General features: G+C 45.0%; 7 protein-coding genes across 7 annotated transcripts; 1 reads left to right on the top strand and 6 right to left on the bottom strand.

Moving 5' to 3' along the window:
- Positions 1-759: 759 nt before the first annotated feature.
- On the bottom strand, positions 760-3,321 carry K444DRAFT_430978 (uncharacterized protein). The gene is made up of 4 exons (XM_024872762.1): positions 2,580-3,321; positions 2,161-2,522; positions 1,322-2,079; positions 760-1,271 (listed from the first exon to the last, which is right to left on the bottom strand). The coding sequence occupies exons 1-4, from the start codon at positions 3,122-3,124 to the stop codon at positions 819-821; spliced, it is 2,118 nt and encodes a 705-aa protein (XP_024735247.1). The 5' UTR covers positions 3,125-3,321; the 3' UTR covers positions 760-818.
- Positions 3,322-4,377, bottom strand: K444DRAFT_430944 (uncharacterized protein). Its single transcript, XM_024872761.1, has 2 exons — positions 4,100-4,377; positions 3,322-4,042 (listed from the first exon to the last, which is right to left on the bottom strand). Exons 1-2 carry the CDS (start codon positions 4,240-4,242, stop codon positions 3,520-3,522), a joined length of 666 nt encoding a protein of 221 aa, XP_024735248.1. The 5' UTR covers positions 4,243-4,377; the 3' UTR covers positions 3,322-3,519.
- Positions 4,180-6,378, bottom strand: K444DRAFT_664447 (uncharacterized protein). Its single transcript, XM_024886961.1, has 3 exons — positions 6,120-6,378; positions 5,580-6,066; positions 4,180-5,527 (listed from the first exon to the last, which is right to left on the bottom strand). Exons 1-3 carry the CDS (start codon positions 6,200-6,202, stop codon positions 4,514-4,516), a joined length of 1,584 nt encoding a protein of 527 aa, XP_024735249.1. The 5' UTR covers positions 6,203-6,378; the 3' UTR covers positions 4,180-4,513.
- A 510-nt stretch (positions 6,379-6,888) lies between these two features.
- On the top strand, positions 6,889-7,984 carry K444DRAFT_531939 (uncharacterized protein; the record flags this gene model as incomplete). The annotated part of the gene is made up of 3 exons (XM_024875037.1): positions 6,889-6,973; positions 7,021-7,214; positions 7,268-7,984. The coding sequence occupies 3 exons, from the start codon at positions 6,889-6,891 to the stop codon at positions 7,982-7,984; spliced, it is 996 nt and encodes a 331-aa protein (XP_024735250.1).
- A 494-nt stretch (positions 7,985-8,478) lies between these two features.
- On the bottom strand, positions 8,479-10,796 carry K444DRAFT_614137 (uncharacterized protein). Its single transcript, XM_024880483.1, has one exon. The coding sequence runs from the start codon at positions 10,338-10,340 to the stop codon at positions 8,574-8,576; it is 1,767 nt and encodes a 588-aa protein (XP_024735251.1). The 5' UTR covers positions 10,341-10,796; the 3' UTR covers positions 8,479-8,573.
- Positions 10,797-13,481: 2,685 nt separating this feature from the next.
- Positions 13,482-17,561, bottom strand: K444DRAFT_563644 (uncharacterized protein). The gene is made up of 6 exons (XM_024877031.1): positions 16,967-17,561; positions 16,854-16,910; positions 16,477-16,797; positions 16,259-16,430; positions 16,074-16,209; positions 13,482-16,023 (listed from the first exon to the last, which is right to left on the bottom strand). Exons 1-6 carry the CDS (start codon positions 17,402-17,404, stop codon positions 13,668-13,670), a joined length of 3,480 nt encoding a protein of 1,159 aa, XP_024735252.1. The 5' UTR covers positions 17,405-17,561; the 3' UTR covers positions 13,482-13,667.
- Positions 17,562-19,322: 1,761 nt separating this feature from the next.
- K444DRAFT_531874 (HET-domain-containing protein) lies at positions 19,323-20,459 on the bottom strand (the record flags this gene model as incomplete). The annotated part of the gene is made up of 1 exon (XM_024875034.1): positions 19,323-20,459. A coding segment is annotated over one exon (1,137 nt), but the record flags the coding sequence as incomplete, so codon positions are not given.
- Between the last annotated feature and the right edge of the window lie 2,367 nt (positions 20,460-22,826).

The raw sequence follows: 22,826 nt of genomic DNA on the forward strand, positions 1-22,826 counted from the left end.
GCGGCAATCCAAGCAGCTTGAAACCCGCGCCTCCCGGCGCTCGTATTCCAGCTCGCAGCGCTGCAAGACACAATGACACATAGCCCAGGCGTCCAATGAAGCTTCCTACATAAGGCTTGGCGACCCCCTTAAACTGGCGTGAAGCTTATTTGCACGAGCTTGGATCGAAAGGATGACCGGATTAGGGTAGGATGCGGATGCTGGACCACGCAGGGACATCGTGACTTTCGTAGGTGTTTTCAATCTTATTTCTGCCTAAGCTGGCCGTTTAAAGTTCGCCGCTCCTCAGGGGCGCAATTTTCATTTTTAAGAGTCTTCGATGCCGCCAGTTTGCGCGCGATCAACCTGCTGCTAGTCGCAGGCTTATTTTCATCATGTTTAAAGAGTTGGTTTCTTTGGCGATTATTGTGGGGTTTATTCTGAATATTCTCTATGTGGAACACCCGGACACCACTTCATACACCATTGCGTTCGTTCTTAGCATGGCTGTCTTCTCACCCTTCGCGCTTGCCTGGAGATATAGAGCTGCTTTGAGACAGTTGAGAGTGATTAGGGATGCGGCTGAGGAGGCGGAAGAGGAGCCAGTTGTGAGCGTGAGTGGAGCCACACGAGTCAGCAAGGACGTACAGTCCAGTGCTGACGTCGAGCTGGCCGTGATGCATGCGGACGGAGCTTCTGCTGTACCTCTTGAAGGGACTTGAAGACGTCGAAAGCCGGTCTCTCCTGGGGCACCGTTTCCAGTGAACCGTATCAGGTATGCCCCCTCCCATGAGTAGAACGTTTAGATCCAGCATTCGTTGCAAGTTTTGCTGACTTCTTCACACAGTCCACATCTGCCAAGTCATGACAGCAAGCGTAATTACACTCGTCACATAAGATGCAACACCAAACGCGCCCTGTACGTCCTGTTTCCAAACACTCCAACAGATCGCAAACACAATACCAAGGACCAGCGAAACAGAAAACATGACTGTCACAGCTAGCGCACTATTCAACCCTTCCACGAAATGGAGACCCCACCCAGTAATTGCATCAACCAGATCAGGTCTAAAAGACAACGCTAGTTCCTTTCGCTTCGGAATGTAGCGGAGGTAGAGAGACGTGTCAAGCGGTTGCGCAGAGCAGGAAGTAAAGAGGTGCATCATGTGCGAGGCACCAATCGGAGGGCATTTCTTGACCGGTGGAGGGGGCAGGAAATCGTACTCGTCGAGGGTGGGAGGGAGTTTGTTGGGCAGGATGTGGTCGACCAGGTTTTCGGGACAAAGCTCGAACTTCCATTCATCAGCACCGTCTTGGACTATAAGGAAACGGACAGTTGTACCTCGACGAACTCGATCTTCTTCAATTTGAAGAGAAGCCTCTCCCTCCAACGCTTGCTCCCAAAATACGCCCGTCTCAAAGCTTGAAAGAAAGTTGCATCAGTAAAATCATTCTCTTCATCGTCTTTGCACACATGCAACGGCTCTAATTTTGTGGCGTATGGTGGTTTCTTTAGACACATGTGCAGCCATCTGCATTTTGTGCTCGGTAAACATTGTAAGGGAATCGATTTGATGGAGCTAGGCTTCGTGTTAAACGTTGGCAGTGTTGGGGTTCGGAGACTTGAGATGCGTCTCCGGGCTCCGATGAAAATGTTTTGAACTCTGGTTGTCAGAGAAGTGATAGGGCTATTTGTCTGATTTGAGATCTGTGCGTGAGTTATGTAGCCTGCCTCGAACATGTCGTTTGCGAGCTCGAGGATTGCGCCCTGAGAGAGTTCTTGGAAATCGTCATGGGACCGGTGGCCACATTTCTGGGATGTGGTGTCAGTATTTTGCAATAAAATCAGGAAGCGGAGGAGTTTGTGACTTACACATGTCCATTCTAGCCGCTTGATGTTACCACCCAGTTTTCGTTGTTGTTGAAATTTATTGCCTATACGGGAAAGCCAGATGTTAAACCAAGGCCTCTCCCCTTCATTATCCAAAGTATCGATGAGCATCATGTAGACGATTTCTTCGTCGGAAACTATATCTTTGAGCGCTCCCCCAGCATTTGTACCACGGCTCATCGTCACTTTGAGGAAGTCGAGGAGGCGCACTATCAAGTGGTAGGACATAGTCAGCAAGTAATAGATATGGTAAAAAGAACGAAAAGTTGAGGTGAGGTCAGGTGACAAACCAGGAACGACTCTTTCTGTTAGCGTTCTTTGGAGCCTCATACGCCAACGACATATCATTACTTGGAATTGACCGAACCAATGAGTTAGATCCCACAACATCGTCCTTATCATAATAGGCTCAGGTCTGTACTTCCTGTCGATACTCATGCTCCCTGTTCCGAAATTAATGTCGATAGTTTCCGAAAACAGACGATTGCGGAGGGTAGACGGCATATCCAACGCAACCCACCCCTGCTGTTTTTCCTCCTGCCTTTGGTTTGATAATAGTTGTTTTGCTCGACACGCTGGACAGCGTGTTATGTGGGTATCATCAAGGGCTCGCTCAAAATATTCGTAACAGTCGGAAGACATGCAGATTGTTCTGGGAAGTAGTGGGTCAGGCTGCTGTGAGCAAGCATTGAGGAGGGAAGAAACGTACATAACTTCCAATGGGCCAGGTCTGCTCTGATGCCTTTGAGGAACAGAGACTTGTTCGATATCGGCTTCTATATCCACCGCTGATTCTCGCTCTTTTCCGACCCCCAAGCCCTCTGTAGGCGGCGGGGGCAGATTTTGAGTCGTTTCATGTTTGGGGAGGGGTTTTCCTCCTTCCAAGGGAGTAGATTGACTGGGAACAGGACTCGGCCTGCCTCCCACTTCGGCAAGCGAGCTAGATTCCCCAGTGGGGGTCCGTCCAAGGGAATCTAAACAAAAATCCAATTCATGGTCCAGATCCACATTCGCCTCTTCCTGCAACGTACGAGGTGGCCTACTCTCTTCAGCACCCCCGAGAATAATATCTCGCTGCTCTGTGGCAACTAAATCAAATGACAATCGTTGATTTGATAACAAGGGGGAAGAGCGCCTCCCCAAAATGTTTGTTCGCGTTGAGCCAAAAGCGCCGTTATTCTTCTTTCTTGCCAGCCAGCTCGACAAAAGCGTTGTGGTCTCCTTGCTTGCTTGCTGCGTTTTATCTTTATTCATTTCCCTGACCTTAGCCAGTCGCGCTTCTCTAGTAATTGCTCTTTGAGCAGCTTTTTCCAATCCCTTCTTATCAAGTGGGGCACTATCTGTGGAAATGCTGCTACCACTATACCTCTTTAAATCTTCAATACAGATATTGAGCCCAGAACAACATAATCCCAGCCTCAAGCAAAGGACTTCCAATTCCCATTTCGCCGAAACGGCATACTCGGCAGTGGAGTTGTACTTCTCCCACGTACTTCGTTCGCCAGGCGCTTTGAGGAACACAGGGTGTCTTTCGAAGACCCTCTTACAATCTTCGAGTTTAATTTCAACGTACTTGGTGTAGAGCTTGCCATCCTGTAATATGTCTTCAAGCTGTTCAAGAACTGCTTGAAGCTCTTCGACTTTTTCATTCAGATCTGATAGGTGACGAGAAGCCCCTTGGCTGCCATCCGAGTATGCTTTTCGAAAATCATTACAGAAGCCGATGAGTATGCGAGCCTCACCGCGGCCCCCCCCCCGGTTATACCCCTTTCCGGTGGGCTTATGCGCTCCGGAGTGGAAACCTTTTCTTGATCCAATATGTTGACAGATTCCGAACTCGGGTAACCTAAACCTCGGAGGGGAGGTTTCTGGGGGGAGGGGCGCTCTGGAGGACCACCATCGGACATTGCACGCAATCGAGCAGGTCCAGATATCTGCAAGCCTGCGCTCGCTCCAAGCGCTAAAGGATTGTCTATATCTTCGAGGGGAAAATTGTCTCTTCTTGCAGCAGCCTCCGGTTGTTCTTCATTGTCGTCGCCGTCGTCACCGAAAACGTCGGCCGGCGGTGCAGGGAGAGGATCTTCAGAGAATTGCCAATAGCTACATACTCTCCCGAATTTCCTACATCTCACGCAGCTGGGTTTCGTCTCATCACACTTCACTCTTCGTTTTCTGTACAGAAAGATCAACGATGAATCGCTATATTATATGATACGATAGGATGCATACCTGCAGGTATTACATCCTGCTTTGCCTGCCGTGCGCTTCTTAAGATCTGAGGGGGGTTGCATGATTGATCGTGATACAGGGGGAATATCATAGGACGACTCGTCTCCTTCTGGAGCGGGTTGGTCGTAAGAGAATGGAGGCATAGCTTCTGCCTCTGTGTGTCAGGAGAATTAATGTGCTGGAAGAATTGTTCTTAAAAGAGATAGTGGGAAGTGTTCAGCTGAAAGGCTTGTTCAGCCTCATCCCTCAGCCCCAAGAGATCGTGGATGGTGCATGCAAGTCTGCCAAGCTAGTCACACAGTGTCTCACAATGCACCAATAAAGACTAGATGGCGTCTTTCCCTTGTCACAAGGCCCAATTCTTGACAGAACTCGAATTTTTTCAAGCCATCCAGGTAACCAACTCCAGCCGGGCTACCACACAACCACATCTTCCCTTGCTCGGATCTCTGCATCTGATGAATCTTCCCAGCCTTTCACGATATAGCTCACCAAGGCCCTCCGTCTGTCATGATCAAACTCAACATCGATATCTGAAATCCTTAGCGGTTTCGCCTCGCTCCCACCATCATCACTTCCCCTCTCTTCGATCTCCATTACACTCTCTGCGACTTGCGCCAAGAATGAACTATCCCAGAGACCCTCAAGTCTTCTCGACAGCCTCAACAACGAGATAGCCTTCCTTCGCAATATCTTATGACGACACCGCACTGCGACAAAGAACAGTGGACCAAGAACACACCCATCAAGCGTGAAGCGAACCGTATCCCCACCCAACGACTCGTCGGCGGAAGAGTCAATAATATCCGTCACAAGGCAAATGATCTCCGAGAACTGCTTCTCATAATTACGGAAGACCTCTTCGTTATCCCTGTCGTTTTGGTGCTCTGGCATGAGACACATCGAGGCAACGAGATGGCAGATCTTCATTGCGTTTGCTGCTTGTCTTCCCTTGGCATCTAAGTTACTGCCCGAGTGCTCCATGAAACGTTCGAAGGCTGCGAAAGATTGACTAAATTTTGTCGAACATAGTTGAAGTGTCGCAGCGCGGGTGTCGCCGGCACGCACAGAAGTGTTCTCTTGCGGGGATTTGAGAGAGCAGAGGCAGAAATTCCAAATTTGGTCTGCGATGCGTCTTGTTTCTTCGAGACTGGTACAGGGTGTGGGAATGTGTCGTACGGCTTTGAACGTGAGTTCTTCTAGCCTGGAATTTTTGGTGAGCTTGCGGTTCCAGAGTAATTGGTTTGCTTGTGTATCAAGTCGGGTGAAGATGAGAGCGAGGTCTTCGAGCGATGCGAACGAGTTATGGGAGTAGAGAAGGCGGGCAGGAGCCGATGGGTCCTTCTGGTCTTCTGGCTCAATCTCTGACAGTAATCGTAGGCCATAATTGAGGTGAACAAGGGCGGTAGCGAGGTGGCCGCGGAGAGACTGTTTGTGATCATCAGTTTCAAGTAGGTAAGGTTAACAGTTTACAACTCACTTCAAAGCATATGAAGAATATACAGCAAATAAGAACGACTTCTGCAGTTGGTCTTTGATCCTTACTATAGAATCCCCTTAGATGTTGCATTGCCTTGACATACTGATTAAGTGTAAAATCACTTAGATGCTCGTCATCCTCAACAACCTTATGAACTGTGGCACTACGTTCTTGTTGAAGAGCTGCAACTGCCACAGCTGCGTGCCAGATGGCCGGTTGAGAAACGCATGCTTGTAGCACTTCCTGGTTCCAGAAAGTGCATCCAAATAAACCGGATAATTGGAGAGTAGTCTTGGTGCAGAAAAACTGGAAATGATTGCTTTCTACCAAGGTTCCAGGAAATTGCCGGAGGGGGAGGCATACTGCAGCCGTTGCCACGTATGACCCAAATGCTGGGATTGTGCACCTTTTCCAATCACATTTTCTGCCCGTGCTCTTGCATCTGTGGCAACTTGGCTTTCCTTCGTCACATTTTACCCGTCTGGTCCTGGACGCAGGATCAACATATGAACAGCGGACGTAAGATGAGGGGGAACATGCTTGCAAGTGAGGCACCCCGTGGTGACCTTGGGTTTGGAAGCTCTCGACCTTTTAGTGATCTCCTTCCCACCCTGCTTCGCCATGCGGATGAAGTCGAAACCTCCCCTCTTCGGCGTAGACACTTCAACGAATCTCGCAAAGAGCGACAGACCCACCTCCCACGCTTGGGGTAGGAGCAAGAGTAAGACTCGGAGGGATAAGTTGGAGGTGGACTGAGGGCTTAATTTGCATGAAGCAACTGGGAGAACGAAAAGGAGGCGCATCTGTTTTGATGTCTAGAGATCGAAATTCAGTCACCTCAGCTGTAGCTTGCGGTGTGAAGCACGGACAGAAATAACATCCTGGTTCGCACCAATGATGATGCCTGGGCCCAGACAGACGGGAAGGACATTTGTCGATCGTTTACGAACACACCAATCTCAGCGCTGCAAAAAATAAGCTTAAGATATTCTTCGGGGTAATATAACTCCGATTGACTTCGGAGATAAGACTGCCTGGAATTCTACCAAGAAGTTACGATGGGCAGAGAATAATTGTAAGCTCTCGGTAGCGATATTGTCGCGAGCATGACTTTGCTCGCAAAATGAGGCTGCGCATCGGCGACATCAATAACGAGCAGACGCGTGATACGACAGTTCTGAGGTAGGCACTTTCATACAAGAATGTCGGTGCCCAAGTCAACTATGCATGAGTTGAGTTCCACCATCTCAATATTCTGTCATAGTTTTCTAAAACCCGGCAATCTCCTCTCGTTCACTTCCTAAGGAAAATGGCGTTGAAAATTTCTCACAATGTGTGGTGGAGAAAGGCATATCAAGCTGCTGGCTTTCGGAAGGGGTACAATTTTCCTCTCTGTAAGGCAAATATTCATTTCCTTAAACGCATTTAATAACTATGCAAGTTATTATTTTCGCGGGCTCAATGCTCGGCTTTTCTCTCGCGCGGATCAGCTACCTGAACATCGGTGGGAATGCATCCTCATCTTACAAAAAAGGCGCTGCGCCAGGAGAATGGTACTGGTATCGAGAAGGACTCGCTCGAGTCGGAATATCGATCCACCTTGGATGCATAATCCCAGCTGGAGTTCTCATGGTGGTATGTCGATTCCGTACACTTATCACTTTGATGCTGATAATCCGGCTTCCCAGTGGCAATTCGTGCCTGTCATCCGCCACAAATTCATTCTTCTCCACCGCATCAATGGCTACATTGTCATTGTCTTGGTCATGATCTCGAATACCGGTGCATTTCTCATCATTAGGCGATCGTTTGGTGGCACTTTACCAACTCAAGCAGCAATGGGCCTCCTCATCATTCTCAGCACTATCTCCATAGCAATGGCATATTATAACATCAAACGACTACAAATCGAGCAACACAGAGCTTGGATGTTGCGTGCGATGTTTTATCTTGGAGTCATCATCACTACTCGGATCATCATGGTGATCGCTGCTCAAGTGTCGACTGCAGTAGGCAAGTACTACGTACCCATGATTTGCGATGAAATTGTCTTTGTACAGGACTCACTAACACAAAACAATACAATGTATCCACAATGTAGCATTGCCAATATGTCAGTTGATGGGATGATTGCGGTTGCCGCAAACTTTGGGAGTGACAGGAAGGAGCAACTTCAAGCCAGCTTGGAACTGAACTTCGGCATGGCCGCGTGGCTTTCCATCTTTCTGCACACTATTGGTGTGGAGATCTACTTGAACCTGACACCTGCAGAAGGGGAACGTCTGAGAAGAGTTAGTTATGCAAAGCAATTGGAGGCTGGTATGAGGAATCCGGGAAGTGCGGGGTTGACGGTTGACAGGTGGGGGGATGCGGACGAGTGGATTGTGCCAGCAGAGGATACTTAGACATTGCAGGAGTTGATAATGAGGCGCTTTGGTGGAAGTGGTGAGCATATCATCGACCTGGATAATTTGGAACACTCACAAGTGCTCAGTTCCCAGTTCTCTCCCGACGCACAAGCGGTTCTTTCAGACTCTAGGCACAATTGGACTCAGATGCAATATGCTTCTGTCGAGCGGATAGACGACATAATGTTGTTTGCTGAGAGCGAATGCGCAAACGTGTAATTTAAGCAAAATGAAAGACTGGCAGGAAACGGCAGTTCAGTGGGTGATCTAAACTGTGTTTTAGCGTTCCTGGGGTACCGCGAGTTGAGGCCCTAAGCCCCTATTTCTAAGATAGGGGCCTTTTATCAAGCTCAGCAACTCGCGCCTGCTGTCGTAATGCTTAATTATTGCTTATTTTTTGTGCTGGTTATTGCAAAGGAGGGTTCCCCAGGTTAGGAATCTGGATGAGAAGTATTCTCGTTCAGTTATTTCACCGATAGAACATCATTTGAGGCAAATTTCACTTTCTGATTGACTGACTCGGAAATGAAGGAGTACGCAGAGACTGCAAGGGCCAAACTTACTCGACGAAATCATTACCGAACTATCACACCAAGTTGAACTCATGCGCCGTTACCTTGTCCCCATCTCTCATCGCTAAAGCTTCGCCGTCCATGAAACCATGCCAATAGCACTCCCCAATAAATTGAAACTCGTTAGGTCGTGCTGTCTTGCGCAGAATAACTGATACACTACACCCCATCAGGACATAAATCATGTCATTCTCTTGCGTTTGCTCTGTAGCCGCGCCCATCTGCTTCCTCTCGGACATGATGAGGCGGCGACCTTGTGTTCCAGCATCCAAAGCCTTACACAATCTTTCGAGCGTCTCGATACCTTCCTGATCTGGGATACACGAGCGTGCAAAGTGTTCCGAAAGCTCCTCCTCACTGCAACGAGTTTCTTTGGCTATTCGACCACAAAGAAGTGTAAGAAAATATTTGTAGTTTAGACCAAGCGTACCATCTCTTTGGTCGTTCGCATTGCCGATCATAGCTCGAAGTCGACCTAATTTGTCCGGGTTACGAGCCCAAAAAGTGGCTCGATTTGAGTTTTGATAGAACTCGGCGTATATTGCCACGAGATCTGAGACGTTACCAACCGTTTGAGCTTCTTCTGGTGCCCATTCTTGACTCTGAATGAACTTGGCCGACCATAGTCTCTCACGCAGAGCAAAAGTTTCTGTCTGGAGGTCCTGACCTGGCACCAAGATATCTGACAATACAGAAACATTGCCCAGAAAGATTCCAGTAACGATTAGAGTTTGCCACTCCCGTGTAACGTGGAAGGGATGCTCTGGTAGCGCATGCTTCTCAGATTCCGAGGCGCGGTAGATGATGTTCTCGCCATTTGCGTTCACCAAGCTGCTTGCCTCCAAGCCGAAATGACGAAAATCAGGAACCCAAGATGGCAGTTCAGAAAGTCTACCAAGTAGCTGATGGCCACATATCACGTCCAGGGATTCTCCTGTGGAAATTATATGACGTGCAACGTTGGCGTAGACCTCTGCGACTGGCTTCATGTAATCTGGCTTAAGCAAAGGATTTTGCTCATCCTTCATGAGTCCATGGAGGCCATAGATCCTATCCCTTGGATTTTCCGAGTTTCTACCAGCGGACAATGCAAGAAGGACTCTTAACGGTAGTCGTTGTCCATTGTTGAACTTTGAATTGATCTCAAAGAGTGTGGTGATCTTTTCAAAACTAAGGTGGCGGATGTTGAAGGTTCGCTGAAGGTAGTAAAATACCAAAAGCAAATCTTCAAGATTCACCTCTAGCACCTCCACCAGGCCACGATTGGCTACACACAGTTCTTGCAGTGTCCACATCCTATCGAAGTATTGAGTGTCCGAGAATAGGACTTTATCAAGTAGTGTTGCCATTGCTTGGAAATCTTCACCTTGGACTAGTTTGAGTTGTCTTTCGTTTGGCGACCAGGACTTTATTTCTTCCATACGTTGAAGATATTCATCTTCCCTGACTCTCTGGTCATTCAAATGATCACTCAGTGAATTGTACTCCACGTCGAGACCAATTTGCATTCCTCTGAGCAGACCCATGCCACCTTTGAATGCCCCCTTTAGTAATAGTCTCTCAGATTCATTGCGGATGAATTTTGCCAAAGGCTGTTTCCTTTCACCCCTGTCTCGAGCTTTGGTTTCGATGCCCGTCACTTCACGGCCCCATTTGTCTCCCTTTGTTACATAACCTTCGTTTACGAGGTTACTAATGAACAGCTCTAAGCGATTAATCTCATCGGTTTTATCGCCAAGCCAGACAAGTACAGACACTGCGAGATGGTAGATATCGCGCATGAGAGGCACCTGTGCTGATTTCTCGTCATCGTCTGCCTGATTGATGCAAATGGCATCGACCTAGAATCGAATAGACGCGGGCACAAAAGAGCGGTATGAATGCAAGGCCGCATAGAGGGTCGCTGTGATGGGGAATCGCCTATTATCGAGGATAATTTCATGACTTGGATGCCGATCAGGGCCCGTGCCCCATACATATGACAAGGCAAAGTAGCCGGGTAGTTGTAGATGTTTGCTGAGCCTGGCTACACGGCTTCCGTCTCGTGGAGGAATCTTGTACACGGATAAGCTTCCTGTGAGGACAGATCCATTGTCGTGAGTGGTGTCCAGTTTGAGCAAACGTATCTGCCGGGAAGGATCTTCAAGGGTTTCATATTGGTATGTGTGTGATATCGACATTGTACTTCCCTTCAACGTGTACAAACGGCAATATGGCGCGACTGCAGCGAGCGAAAGAACATAAAGCTATCGTGATAGGAAATAAGGAATGGCACAGAACTTTGCGATGGTAGTCAGCAAACTTATTTTAGCGCCTATGTTCAGATCCGAACCTATAGGGTTATGACGGGAACGCGATACAGAGGCGCAGCATTTCTACTCAAGTGGGGTATGCGCTCTTAATTAACGGCGCCTCCAGGCTGATGCGGATCGAAACGAGGAACGGGGAGGAGAATTGTAATCAGTGTGAGGATGTGGGTAGCCTGGAAATGACGGCGTTTTTGTTTGTTGAGAGCGAGTGTGTGTTGAAATGATGAAATGAAACAAATTTTGTAGGGGTAGAGGTTGATTTCGCGTTTCTTGGTAAAAGCAACTTGTAAAAACCAGAGAATTTTATTTATTCGCATTGTTTCCGGCTTTTACCCGATTTTAACCCTCTGATATCTTCCAATAGTTATAAAAAGTAAATTAAAATACTCATTTAAGCTAGGGCTATTAAGATTATTAAAGGGTTATATTTCTAAGACTTAAAAGTAAGTTATAAAAGATACTTTAAAAAATAAGCTATAACTTATAAAAGGGCAAACAGAAAATTTGTTTCTGCTATTTTCACTTATAAAAATTAAAAATTTCTTTAAAATGCTCGTATTATAACTAATTCTTATTTAATTTACTATTATATATACTAGAATTAGAGTTATAAGGTAATAACTTCCCCTAGTAAATTACCTTATTTAATACTTATTACTTTATTTTAAACTACTATAACTTTTTTATTCCTGAACTATTATATAATAGCAAATATTAGATTGAATTTAATAGCCCAATTGGGCCAATATTTGAGTCATATAAGATTATATTCCCTAATTAGAACTTATACTTTTATATATCTAGTAAAATACTAGATAATATATATAAAGAAATATAAAGCTTTAAAAATGAATATTAATTAGTTTATTATAAAAGCTAGCTCTTGGAATTAGTTATACTTATATACTTTATTTTATATCTTAGATTCTATTCTTATCTTAGCTACTTATATAATACTTTATTATTAAATACCTTATATTTATTATAAAACTAGTATTTTCAAATAACTTAGAGTTTTCTTTTTTAATTTAGTAATTTCTAGCTTTAATCTAAGCCTTTTTAATAGCTTGAATTCTTATAAACTTGGAATTCGAACTAGTATTATAAATCGGTAATAATATATTAAATTAAATAGTTTCCCTAAATATAAAAAGAAGAATCTAAAAAAAGAAATTAAATCTAGGCCTTATATAATTATTTATATTTTATATAAGGCTATTAATATAGTAATATAAGTATTTAGAGATTTTAAGTATTTAATTTCTTTATAAATCTCAATTTATTATATTAGTATATAATAGTAAATATTAATAAGTATAAAACGTATATAAAATAAGAAGTAAATTTTAATTTTAAATTTTAATATATAAATTAAAAAGTTTATTTTACTTATAAGAAAATTAATTTATATTTTATTAAAATTTGCTTTTAGATATATTTTATTTATTTTTAGAGAAATAAACAAAAATTAATATTAATAAATATTATAATAAAATCTTAATTATAATTTAAATATATTTAATTACTTGAATTTGTTTTATATTATATGAATTATAAAATAAGAAATAATTATATATATATAATTTCTAAGATTAGTAACTTTAAGCTAATAGAAATAAATAATAAATATTTTCAGAAAAGCATATTATTAATTCCTTGAATTAATAGTATTATATAATAATTCAGGAAACAATATTACTTTAATATAACTTATTTTAATTATATTAAAGTAATAGCTATAATAAGAAAATATATATTATAAAGAACTATATTATACTAAGAATTTAATTAAGGCTTGTAAAAGCTTCTTTTAATAAATAAAGAATTAGTATATATAATTATATAATTTACTTATTTAAAAATAAATATAGGAATTAAAAATGCTATTAATATATTATAATTAAGCTTTACTATTTTGCAAAATAAAGTAGCTTCTTTAATATATATAACCTCTTATAAAATCTAGACTTTATTAAACTAGATATAAGTAAAGAATTCTATAATAAGTCTCTATTAATATATATTTAGTAAGGGTATAATAGGATTTATATAAAAAGATAATCTAGAATTATTAAATAAAAAGATAAGCAGTATTATTGCGGATTCTTGCCGGGCTTTCCCAGAGGCCTATATAATAGTAAAGATCAAAATAATAGCCTCTTGTACATTATTATCCTCTTTTCCAAGCCATATAATAACTCGATTCGCATTCGAATAGATGTCACCCATGACTCCAACTTGCTCGCCTCACTCCTTAATGTTCCCTTGATCTATACAGAGGGCATTGTTCGGCAGGAAAGGAGCCAGCAAGTGGCCCACCCCGGTCAGATCCTCGGGCCCGCCAAGGTTTATGCTCGGCACCTAGTAGGCTACAATAAACCCTAACTGAGCATAATCGAATAAAGGCTCGCCTGAATTCCTTCCTCCGTGATGCCGCATCTTTATCGCCAACCGAATAGCCATTCGACATCTATAAGAATAACGCACTATTGTCCCTATCGCGTATCAGGTCGTTTATCATACCTTTGCCAAGTCAATAGCAGGCCGATTTATAGGGAATGCCTTATTCCTAATAGCCACTACCTCACAGGGAATAAGAATAAGAGATTTCTAGACCTTAAGAAGCATCTCGTCTCGCGTTAAAGTTACTCTACTTGAAAGCTTCAAAGCACCGTGGTATTAATGCGAAGATAAATAAAAAGCTAAGGGAATGAAAGAAACCAGTTGCATCTCCTTATACTTGATCTCTTTTCCTCAAAAGTCCTACTAAAGGAACAACAACGAGATATATAGATAGGCCTATAATCGTTTTTTTTTACTTTCTCTTCCATCATTTGACACGCTAGCACCGCTGGAAAACATTATAGTATCCGATCGAGCATGTTTCTTACTTTGGTAAGGCGGAAAAGCAAAGGCATAGGGGTCGTCTTGTTTGCGTGCCTCTGCTATGCGGTACTGACTTCTCATCGAACCATAGCAATTCCCGTTAGCCGCCATGTTGGCGCCAGACACGTAGTGTGTTGGTATATCTGTGCTGTGCTGACGACTGCTTGAATTTGGATCATGGTGGATGAGCCCTTGGATCCTGGCTATTTCCCTCTGAGCCAATTGAGTCCTCTCATGTGTCACACCAAAGCTGCTCAGCGAGATCTTATACCTGCTTTCACAGTATTTCAGTGCTTCGATGTAGTGTCCCTGGCTCTCCTGGCTCACACCCAGATAGCTAATACAGTTCAGCGCTTCGAGTGGGTAAATTTCTCCACCATGGGTGTTGAAGAAACGAAGTGCGCGTTTAAGGTATGCATCAGCGTCCTCGAAATAAGCTTGTTTCATCAATACAAGGCCATAATTATAGACGATATTTGCCGTTTGATGATGATCTGGCCCATACATCTTCTCACATAGGTCCATCACCCGTTGACTTATATGCCTAGCCTCCTTCAGCCCAGTCGGCTGACCAATCATCATTAGTGTGACAGCAAGATCATGAAGGTTGTTAAAAACCCTAGGATGTTCAGGGCCGTACTTATTCGTAAGTGATATGTCGAGGTTACGTTGGATTCGAATAGCATCGTCGTAACGTCGAGTATCTCCCAGGACCTTCGAAAGAGAATTTTCGCCCAGAAGTCGCGCTCGTTCAGCTTCTTCGCCATCAAAGTTTTTGAGTTCTCTAAGAGCAATTCTAGCTTCTGATTCGGCTTCGGGGTACCTTTTTTGAATCCGTAAAATACCACTCAGGAAAATCTTTGCCTTATAAATTTTGACGTCCTGTGAGCCGAAAACTCTGGAATAAGAATCGATAGCTGAACAGTAAACCTTCTCCGCTCGTTCATATTGCTTCAAATCCTGAAAACAGTGTCCTTGTTCGCATAATGCATCGATGGTTGTAGGGTCGTCATTGCCAAGGTTTGTGCGAAGGGTCGTCAATGCAAGGGTTATATATTTGTCGGCTCTTTGGAGTTGTCCTTTCCTCCTCAAGTACGCTGATGCTGCTGTCAAAAGTATTCCAAGTTTACCCGCCGGTAGGTTTGAATTCATTTTGTATTCCGCCATAGCCTGAACATGTGGCAGAAGTTCAGCTGAGAGTTCCCAGGACTCGTATTCCTCCAAAGGAAAGACGCTCACGAGGAAATCGAGGGCGTTGGTGGCCCACTTGTCAGCAATGCCAAGATCTTCAAGCCGATATTGAATGAACTTCTGCACTAGGCGGTGAAGTGTGTACCTTTGGCCTCTGGGCCCCTCTGAAACAGTTAAAAACGAATAGGACAAGAGAGTGGAAATTGACATTGCCAGATAGTAGTTCTTATTGGCCTTTTCTTCCTGATAACCAATCGAATTGGAATCTGGTCCAAGAAGAAGATCGTGGGGTATGTCTTGCCGATTATAACAAGACATTAGTCGAAGCAGGTCGGCAGCCTTGGGCTCCTGTTCTTCCAGCTGCTTCATTGTAATTATCCATGTCCTAAAAACAGGATTGTTCCCTTTATAATCTCGTGTCTTGTCCCGGAAATCGTGCAAGAGGGGCCCAGAAGACGACACAGATCCTTCGGCCTCAAAGTTCGTCAAGTATTGCGTAATCGACCACGATTTATGTCGTATGAAACTAGCCGCCTGTACAATTGCAAGTGGCAAACGGTCGAGTGTAGTAATCAGGCGTGTCAGATCATTGTCGCTGAACGCCTCATTTTTAAACTTACTCTTGAGAAGGGATTTGAGATCCTCCTCATCCATTTCGCTTACTTTAATAACTTGCCCCTCGCCAGTCAATCTTAGTGCATCATCTTTTGTTCTGGTCGTATAAAGAATGAATCCATTCAGGCCGCGTGGAATATATTTTGCAAGGCCTTCACGATCAGTAGAATCATTTTGGATAGACGTTTCTGAATAATTGGCCTTCGATGTTCCCCATAGAGTTGTTGAGTCGTCCGCATTATCAATTATCATAGCCCAGTTTGATCTCTTTTCCAGGGCTGTCTTGACAAGAGCTAAGACATCGACAGTTGATCCATGAAAACCAGGCAGTTGCAATCGTCTCGCAATTCCTAAGTAATCCTGTTCAAATCTCTCCTTACTGCCTCCGAAAACCCAGAAGATGAGAGTTTCCGGATTTCTTTCCAGCAGGTTGTAGGCATATTCCACAGCAATCTGAGATTTCCTGATATCGTTACTATTGATGGTAGACAGATGACAGGGGGAAAACCCTACCCGATCCCACCAAGGCCGTAGAGCGCCACTTCCCGATCCATAGGATGTCTGCTGAAGTCGTCCAGTAAAACTTGCAAAATATTTTGTTGCCCCACAAAATCGAAGTTTCGTTGGAAGGGAAAGTAGGGGGCCTGAGCTGATCGCACTTGAGTAACAATCGTTCACATATGGAGAAGTATACTTACTAGCTTTGGCAAGTGAATTTTTAGGCAAACATTGCCTGATTTCGGAGAAAATAAGCTTCAATCCCTGATCACCAGTGGAAGCATGTCTACAGAGCGCTTTGTGGTCATATCCTGGCATAAGAATCTTTCGTTCTAAGGGAGAGCCTAGATGAGCGCTTTGGTCGTCGACAACCTTCAAAGTCAGATAAAGCAACTAAATAACTGGACAGTCGACTCACTCTCTCATTTAGTCCCAATGTCTTCTTGCCTTCGACAAACGATATAATCTTGATATCGGCTGCATGTTTCTTGAAATCCTCAGCCGCAGCCGCCAATTCAGGAGAGTGCTTTTCCAAGGTTCCCAGAAGATCGGATCGCATCTTTCCTAGAAGTCTTGATGCCTGCAAGCCGACTACGAGGACATTCGCTGTTTTCGCCATTATGTTGCCATATCTAGCATACCCTGACCCATGGTGTGGGGTTCCGAGAAATAGTATTCCTGCTATGGCATTTCCAATCCCAGGGTAGTTTTCAGGTTTCGATTTTGCCATAGTAATTGCCTGGTTGATTTGTGTCAGTATGGGGACTCCAATGTATAGAGGTCTAAGAAACCAACCAATTTTGCAACTATGCCACCCATGCTGTGACATACGAGCACCAGAAGACGACGTTGCTGCAAATCACCTTGTCAGCGTCATCTTTGGTGGCAGAAACAAACTAGAAGGATACCTGATCGGGTCTCCTTCTCTCTAGCTTTACAGCTTCTAGAAAGCTTCTCGCAAAGTCGTCCAAAGTCCCAGTACCACGAGAGAACGCAAAACCAGAGTCGTAACCGAAAGTGTAAACCCTTGCCCCTGGAAACTCGCTCGGCACAAAATCACTGAGCCAATTCTTGCCATTGCTATGAGTCCAAGTCTTGAATGCTGTACCACCTAGTCCATGAATTGCAATTATGTCGGCATCAAATGACTCTGTTGTCTCCTCGAAATTCCTGGTGGACGATACACTATCATCAGGGTTCAAACGAAATAATCCAAAGGATTCTTTTGATTCATTGATGTTATCGTGGTCTACGTTCTCCGGTTGATTGGATTTCGATGCACAATGATCGCTTGGGCTCTTGAAGGAGCCCATGGTAGCCCCTCTTGAAGACGATGGATCGTTCATGACCAATTTCGTGGAAAACCAGGAACGGAAAGAGTGTAAGAAGATCAAGAGATAGGGGCAACTAAAACTTGCGTACAAATCCTCACACAAATAAGATAGAGGGAATAATCCGTAGACCGAGAGGGAACAACAAGCTCAGAGATGTCGTGAGGTTTTCAGAGGCGGCTGGGAGAAATTGGCGCAGCAAAAACAGAAGGTAAATGGGTGCCTAGTGGAATTCTTACATTTGAGGTCCTTAAAGTTACCGCACCCTCTGATCATCCTTGCCAACAGAAGGTGGCTTGCGTTGTGTGACCTCGCGCCCAGTTTGCTCGTCATGATACCCAATCATGACGTTACTCTTCATGGCCGTACGCGGCACCACCGGCTCCTAGCTAGGCTTCCATGTTCTAGTCAACCAATCTCAACGTCTCAGTATCAGGCTGTTAGTATTGATTGGGCGAAAACCACTGAGGTTCGCACCCGCCTCAGCCCAGCTTCTAAACTTAGACTAACCTTCAATTTTAAAGTAATTTTAAGAGGAATTTGTTATAATACAAGTATTTTTTAAGAAAACGTATATAAAATAACCCTGCTGTTACGTGGCACCGGTCACGTAGTGCCACTACACGTGACTTAGCATGCAGCCAGTGCTTTTGGCCTGGCAAACAGCCTCCGGCTCAATGTAAGCTCTTTACTACCACTGCAGCACTCACCTTATCGTGACACTTACTTTATACCTAGAAATATAAAATTGAGGAACTTTTAATAACTTCCCTTATAAAAGACTATGTCTAATAAAAATAAAAATAAAAATAAAAATAATTATATGAGTAAAGTTTTCTCTCCCTATAAGGCTTTATAATTTGATTAAGTAATAGTTACAATATAAGAGAGTAAAATCTGTAAAAGAGGTGCGTGGAAAAGAGGTGCAAAAGACGGTTTTTAGCCGAAAACCACTGGGTTTATTGCTTCGGTGTTAGCGAGGCGTGAGCCCCCTATTCGCCAAAATAGGGGACAGGGACGGCATAAAACATCTTCTCAAAACTTTAATCAAGTTCAGCAACTCGTTTGATCTTCATTTTTACACCAATATAATCTCGCGCTCCTCCACATCCCCAAAGAAGTTATGAGGATCAATATTCAGCGGCTCTCGAGAAGGCTCTATCCCACGTCTTCCAAATCCAACGATAGTCGGGTACCTCAGCCTTGGTGCTTCACAGGATAGCTCGATATAGCCTACTCTCCTATATTCCAAGCAAGTGTCGGATCCATCCATTGGGGCAACGGCGATACCTCTATTCAACCACAGATTAAAAGGATTCATTCTTCCTTCTTCAGTCTCAGGTTCTAGTTTAATTTGCAGACAGTAGATTTCATCTGGTACGTCTTCGGAGACATCTGGTAAAAGCCAACCTACTTCCTCGGTATCAATACCGTTTGTTTTGAGTAACGCAAACGTTTGTGGTCCATCTTTCGAGTTGTCTGTTGTTGTTTGAAGATAGTTGAAGTCTTGATAGTACTCGAAGTGAAAGGGTCTGCCTTCTGGACGAGTTAAGCGGTACTCGAGTTCGTTCCTGCGTGCATCTGCAGTGTACCGCCACTCAGCTGTTCTACGTCGATAGAAACAGTCTGTAGTATCTGCCGCAAGCGGTCTCCATATTGCCCGCTGTAATTTCCCTCTGATTTGCAGCTTCATTGCCCCTTGTGGGAATGCTCGAAGCAGAATTGGTCTGTTTCGCAAGCTTGGACGAAGTGGTGCCAGTTGTTCCAATGGGATGGCGATTTCGGCAGGATCTATTGTCTCTTTTCGTCTGACCCCAACAATCTCTTTCCCGCTCTCAATCCGTTCGGCACCGTTGCCACCATCAAAAGAAATCCCCTGAACTTCAAGCCCACAATTTGAACTCCAGCATTCAGGAGAGTCATGCGAGATAGCCCCATCTACCGATGTCCATGACCAGCTTGGGCCTCTAGCACCATCCGGCCGTTTCCTTCGAATACCCGCAGAGACATACCACAAAAGATCTCGTGGCAGGGTATCCTCCCAAAGCCCTGCAATATAATGTGATTTCAGGCCGGATTTCCACAAATACTCAGCTATGCCCGCTATCGCCACCATCTTGTCGCCAGCTTTTGTCAAATTCCGTGGTGAGTATTCAGCCACGTGATCCCACCAGACCCTGGAGAAGTAGTTGTCCGCGTTTATTTGCTCCACTTCCAAATTTTCCCAAGCTTGCTCTGTCTCCAAGCTTTTGTCGATCTTGTGGTGATGGTCGTTGGGAGTATTGGTAGTCGAGAATTTCCTCCACCCATGATGATGAGGCTCGCGCACACTTGCATGGACCTGACTGCTTCCAAAGAAGATCATGATTTTCGATAAGGCCATTTCCTGATAACACCACCCGCGAGAGTTCCACCTGGACATAGTAATATCTCGCTGCCAAGACATTTCAACACCGCTGCTTTTCGATTGGACATACCATGGCAAGTCAACAGCAGAAAGTAAGCATGGAGTCATTGCTAGAGGATTCTGTCCCACAAACATGCTTTCAGAAGCGGCCCAAGATTTGACTGCTGCAATTGTACATACAGCATTGTTGTACACATCACACATGCTGATTGACTCAATGTTCCAATCGTCTATGGAGTCCTGGAGGATGCAGAGTGCGTCAACCCAGAGATAGCGGAATCCTAACTGGCTGGTAGCAAGGATAGCATCTTGAATGGTCTGGCCCAGAGAAGCTAAAGGGATTTTTTCTTGAAATCGTTGCTGATTTGCCCTGGTAAGCCTGGTAAAGTCACCGTGTCCCCAGCAATAACTCAAAGCAATATATTCCACCCCTTCTGCTGTCCCTTCTCGTAGATCTGTCCCGTTGACGAGCTTGACGTCTGGAGGGACGGAACTCCCGACATCAAGGAGCCTGGTCGGAACAAATCCTTGGAGTCGTCCCTCTGATGGCACAAAATTCCAAGGATACTGCCAATCAAATCTGGCATCATATTGTTGTTCTGGCAATTCAGGTCGCACTCCAGCAGTGTTTCGAGATCGGAGATGCAGCCATTTCTTTATCATCGCCAGAGCTGCATTGGACCCAGTTGAGCTAGCCACCGGCTGTACGATTGGACCTCCTCCAGAAAGTGTAGTAATGCGTAAAGGTTCCACAGCCTCAACGCCCACCTGTATCCTTCTTATACCATACCCTCTCACAGCTTGCAACCAAAGCCTAGGAACCTTAAAGCCTCCGAAATGCGGGATAATCTCCCGCCGAAACGGCGGCGGATGTGTTTCCGAAACCAACTCAACTAAACGCAACCGAATCCAAATCAAACGTCGGCCGCGAAACTCCTCTCTCACCCTGGATAGTTGCTGCTCATCTGAGCTAACATCTGGCATCATTACATCCATTTCTTGCTGCACGACCTCATCAGCCCGAATCAAAGTTTCCTGCTGTTCCTGATTAAGAGACGCCCAAACCAGTGTGCAAAGATGACAGCCATTCGCGGCCGAGTCGGCCAGCTCTGATGGCGTATTCCAGAGAGCAAACCGCTCGGAGTTGTCGACTTTGAAAGCGCCCTGTATTGCCCAATGTTTCCGTTTCAGAAACGTAGAGGAGTTACAAACTTTTTCACATCTAGCGCAGATGGCGTGGGGCCGGGAGTCGAGTTGTGCAACTTCTGCTGCAAACTCTTGTGCGGGGGAAGTTATTGGAGAAAGGAGAAAGGATTCTCTTTTTCTGCGTCTTCTTTTAGCCTTCCAAGAGAGAGAAGTGGATCCTAGGATGATGGCCGGGTCTGTTTCGGTAACTTCCAGTTTAGGAATCTCAGAGCTGGAGACGCAACATGTGCAGCGAACGAAACCGGGAAACATTTGTTTCTCTTTCACCTCATTCGGTGGACATGGTAAAGAGGTTCCTCGGGCTATCATATGAGGTGGCTCGTACAGGAACCCGCCCGTTTGGTCTTCATTCTCCCGAGGTTGTGCTCGGCTCGAGGCAGCCAGACCAACTCGGGAGGCTTCATCCCCCATTTCCTCAGGTGCGCTCAGCATCTGGCGCTGTGCCTCGAGCATGGCAATTGTAAGGCTCGCTACACTAGTCTTAGACTCGGATTTCGAACTCCTCGATATCTTTCGCGGCCCCCTAAGACCTCGCAGAACTTCAAACCATAACGCTATAGGGAAACAAACGAATTGAATCCACGCGAAGTATGGTGCATGTACGACCGCGATAGTCACACACCACACTACTGCCCCCATAGCCTTAAAAGCGAAGGTTGCATTGGCGCATCTTCTCACCCACGGAAGCTGCCCAAAGAGAAATTGCCCCAATGAAATGAAAATCGATGCCCCGACCACGACAAAGCCTATGATCCAGCTCACTCTTGTTCGAACAGTGGCAAAGGGGTATGTAAGCTGTAACAAACCGAGGCTTATTAGCAACATCGCACCCTTGACGAATTGGCGCGGGAGTGAGTTGTCTCCAAAGGCAGCGGGGTGCGTGGTTCTCTCGTCAAGGCCATCGAAGTAGGATAGGAGTCGACTGAAGCGCACCCTCTGCACGACAGGGAGGAAACGTCTTGCTAGTGGCCGTGAGGTGCTAACCACGAAGTAGAGAAGCGTCCATGGAACGAGGAAATATAGTATGATAACCATTCTGAAGCCGATGGAGGCGACTCAAAGGGAGATATAATTAGATGCGAATATGGCGTGGTCATGAAAGCTAATTGCAGTTGTGGTAGCATAGCTGCCTAGAAGAAAGACCCCTTTCTTCAGATAAGGTGTGATGTGAGATGAGAAGTGTAGACCACGAGGCCCGGCTGGTGCACACTTTACGCCCATCCAACCAAAAAGTGAGGCGAACAACCGAGCGAGTCTCTTATGTCACCTGAACAAATTTCATCCTTTACACATCAATACATCAATACCCCCTGCCTAGCGCCTCTACATCGTAGCTGAATACAAACTAAAAAAACAAGAAATTTGACATCGCTGTCTTCTCCCAAGTCTCCATCTCTTTTCTGAAATGATCGACAGCTGGAAACTTCTTGTAATCATTTTTTCCGCGTTGGCAAGCCCAATAATTTTGTTCTTTATTTACCAGCAAACGTTTCGGTATCTGAGGAGAAAGAGAGCGCGAGAGCTAGAGCGGATTTGGAGGATGACGCATGATGAGCTAGAGGGGGAGGGGGTATTTGACCAGTGACTTTGAGAGAAGCGGTCGTGTGGAACGAGAGTGAGTCCACTTTTGACCATCGATTTTCCTCTTTCTCTACCCCCTACCTAACGGTCGTCTTCACCGAACGAAGAGGCTCCGATTAAACTTGTTTCGATTATCTGTTTTCTAATATTGTTAGTGAGAAGGTGCATTTCCAAAGCAGAGAGCCTGCCATGCTTCAGCGATGGCCTTCCCTCTGCGCCTATGGAGTCTTAGAAGAGACAGCC

Source organism: Hyaloscypha bicolor (assembly GCF_002865645.1).
Source record: "Hyaloscypha bicolor E unplaced genomic scaffold K444scaffold_92, whole genome shotgun sequence".
NCBI lineage: Eukaryota > Fungi > Ascomycota > Leotiomycetes > Helotiales > Hyaloscyphaceae > Hyaloscypha > Hyaloscypha bicolor.

Excerpts from the sequence above, each read along its gene's own strand:
- K444DRAFT_614137 (XM_024880483.1), bottom strand. The coding sequence starts at position 10,340 with ATGCGCGATATCTACCATCTCGCAGTGTCTGTACTTGTCTGGCTTGGC.
- K444DRAFT_430944 (XM_024872761.1), bottom strand. The coding sequence starts at position 4,242 with ATGCCTCCATTCTCTTACGACCAACCCGCTCCAGAAGGAGACGAGTCG. Across the intron at positions 4,043-4,099 it reads GCAGGATGTAATACCTGCAG|AAAACGAAGAGTGAAGTGTG; the intron begins GTATGCATCCTA and ends CTTTCTGTACAG.
- K444DRAFT_430978 (XM_024872762.1), bottom strand. The coding sequence starts at position 3,124 with ATGAATAAAGATAAAACGCAGCAAGCAAGCAAGGAGACCACAACGCTT. Across the intron at positions 2,523-2,579 it reads CCTGGCCCATTGGAAGTTAT|AACAATCTGCATGTCTTCCG; the intron begins GTACGTTTCTTC and ends ACTACTTCCCAG. Across the intron at positions 1,272-1,321 it reads AGAAGATCGAGTTCGTCGAG|TTCGAGCTTTGTCCCGAAAA; the intron begins GTACAACTGTCC and ends GATGAATGGAAG.
- K444DRAFT_563644 (XM_024877031.1), bottom strand. The coding sequence starts at position 17,404 with ATGAACGATCCATCGTCTTCAAGAGGGGCTACCATGGGCTCCTTCAAG. Across the intron at positions 16,798-16,853 it reads GTGGCATAGTTGCAAAATTG|GCAATTACTATGGCAAAATC; the intron begins GTTGGTTTCTTA and ends CAAATCAACCAG. Across the intron at positions 16,210-16,258 it reads AAATTCACTTGCCAAAGCTA|CTCAGGCCCCCTACTTTCCC; the intron begins GTAAGTATACTT and ends AAGTGCGATCAG.
- K444DRAFT_664447 (XM_024886961.1), bottom strand. The coding sequence starts at position 6,202 with ATGGCGAAGCAGGGTGGGAAGGAGATCACTAAAAGGTCGAGAGCTTCC. Across the intron at positions 6,067-6,119 it reads ACGGGGTGCCTCACTTGCAA|GACCAGACGGGTAAAATGTG; the intron begins GCATGTTCCCCC and ends TCCTGCGTCCAG. Across the intron at positions 5,528-5,579 it reads TATTCTTCATATGCTTTGAA|TCTCTCCGCGGCCACCTCGC; the intron begins GTGAGTTGTAAA and ends GATCACAAACAG.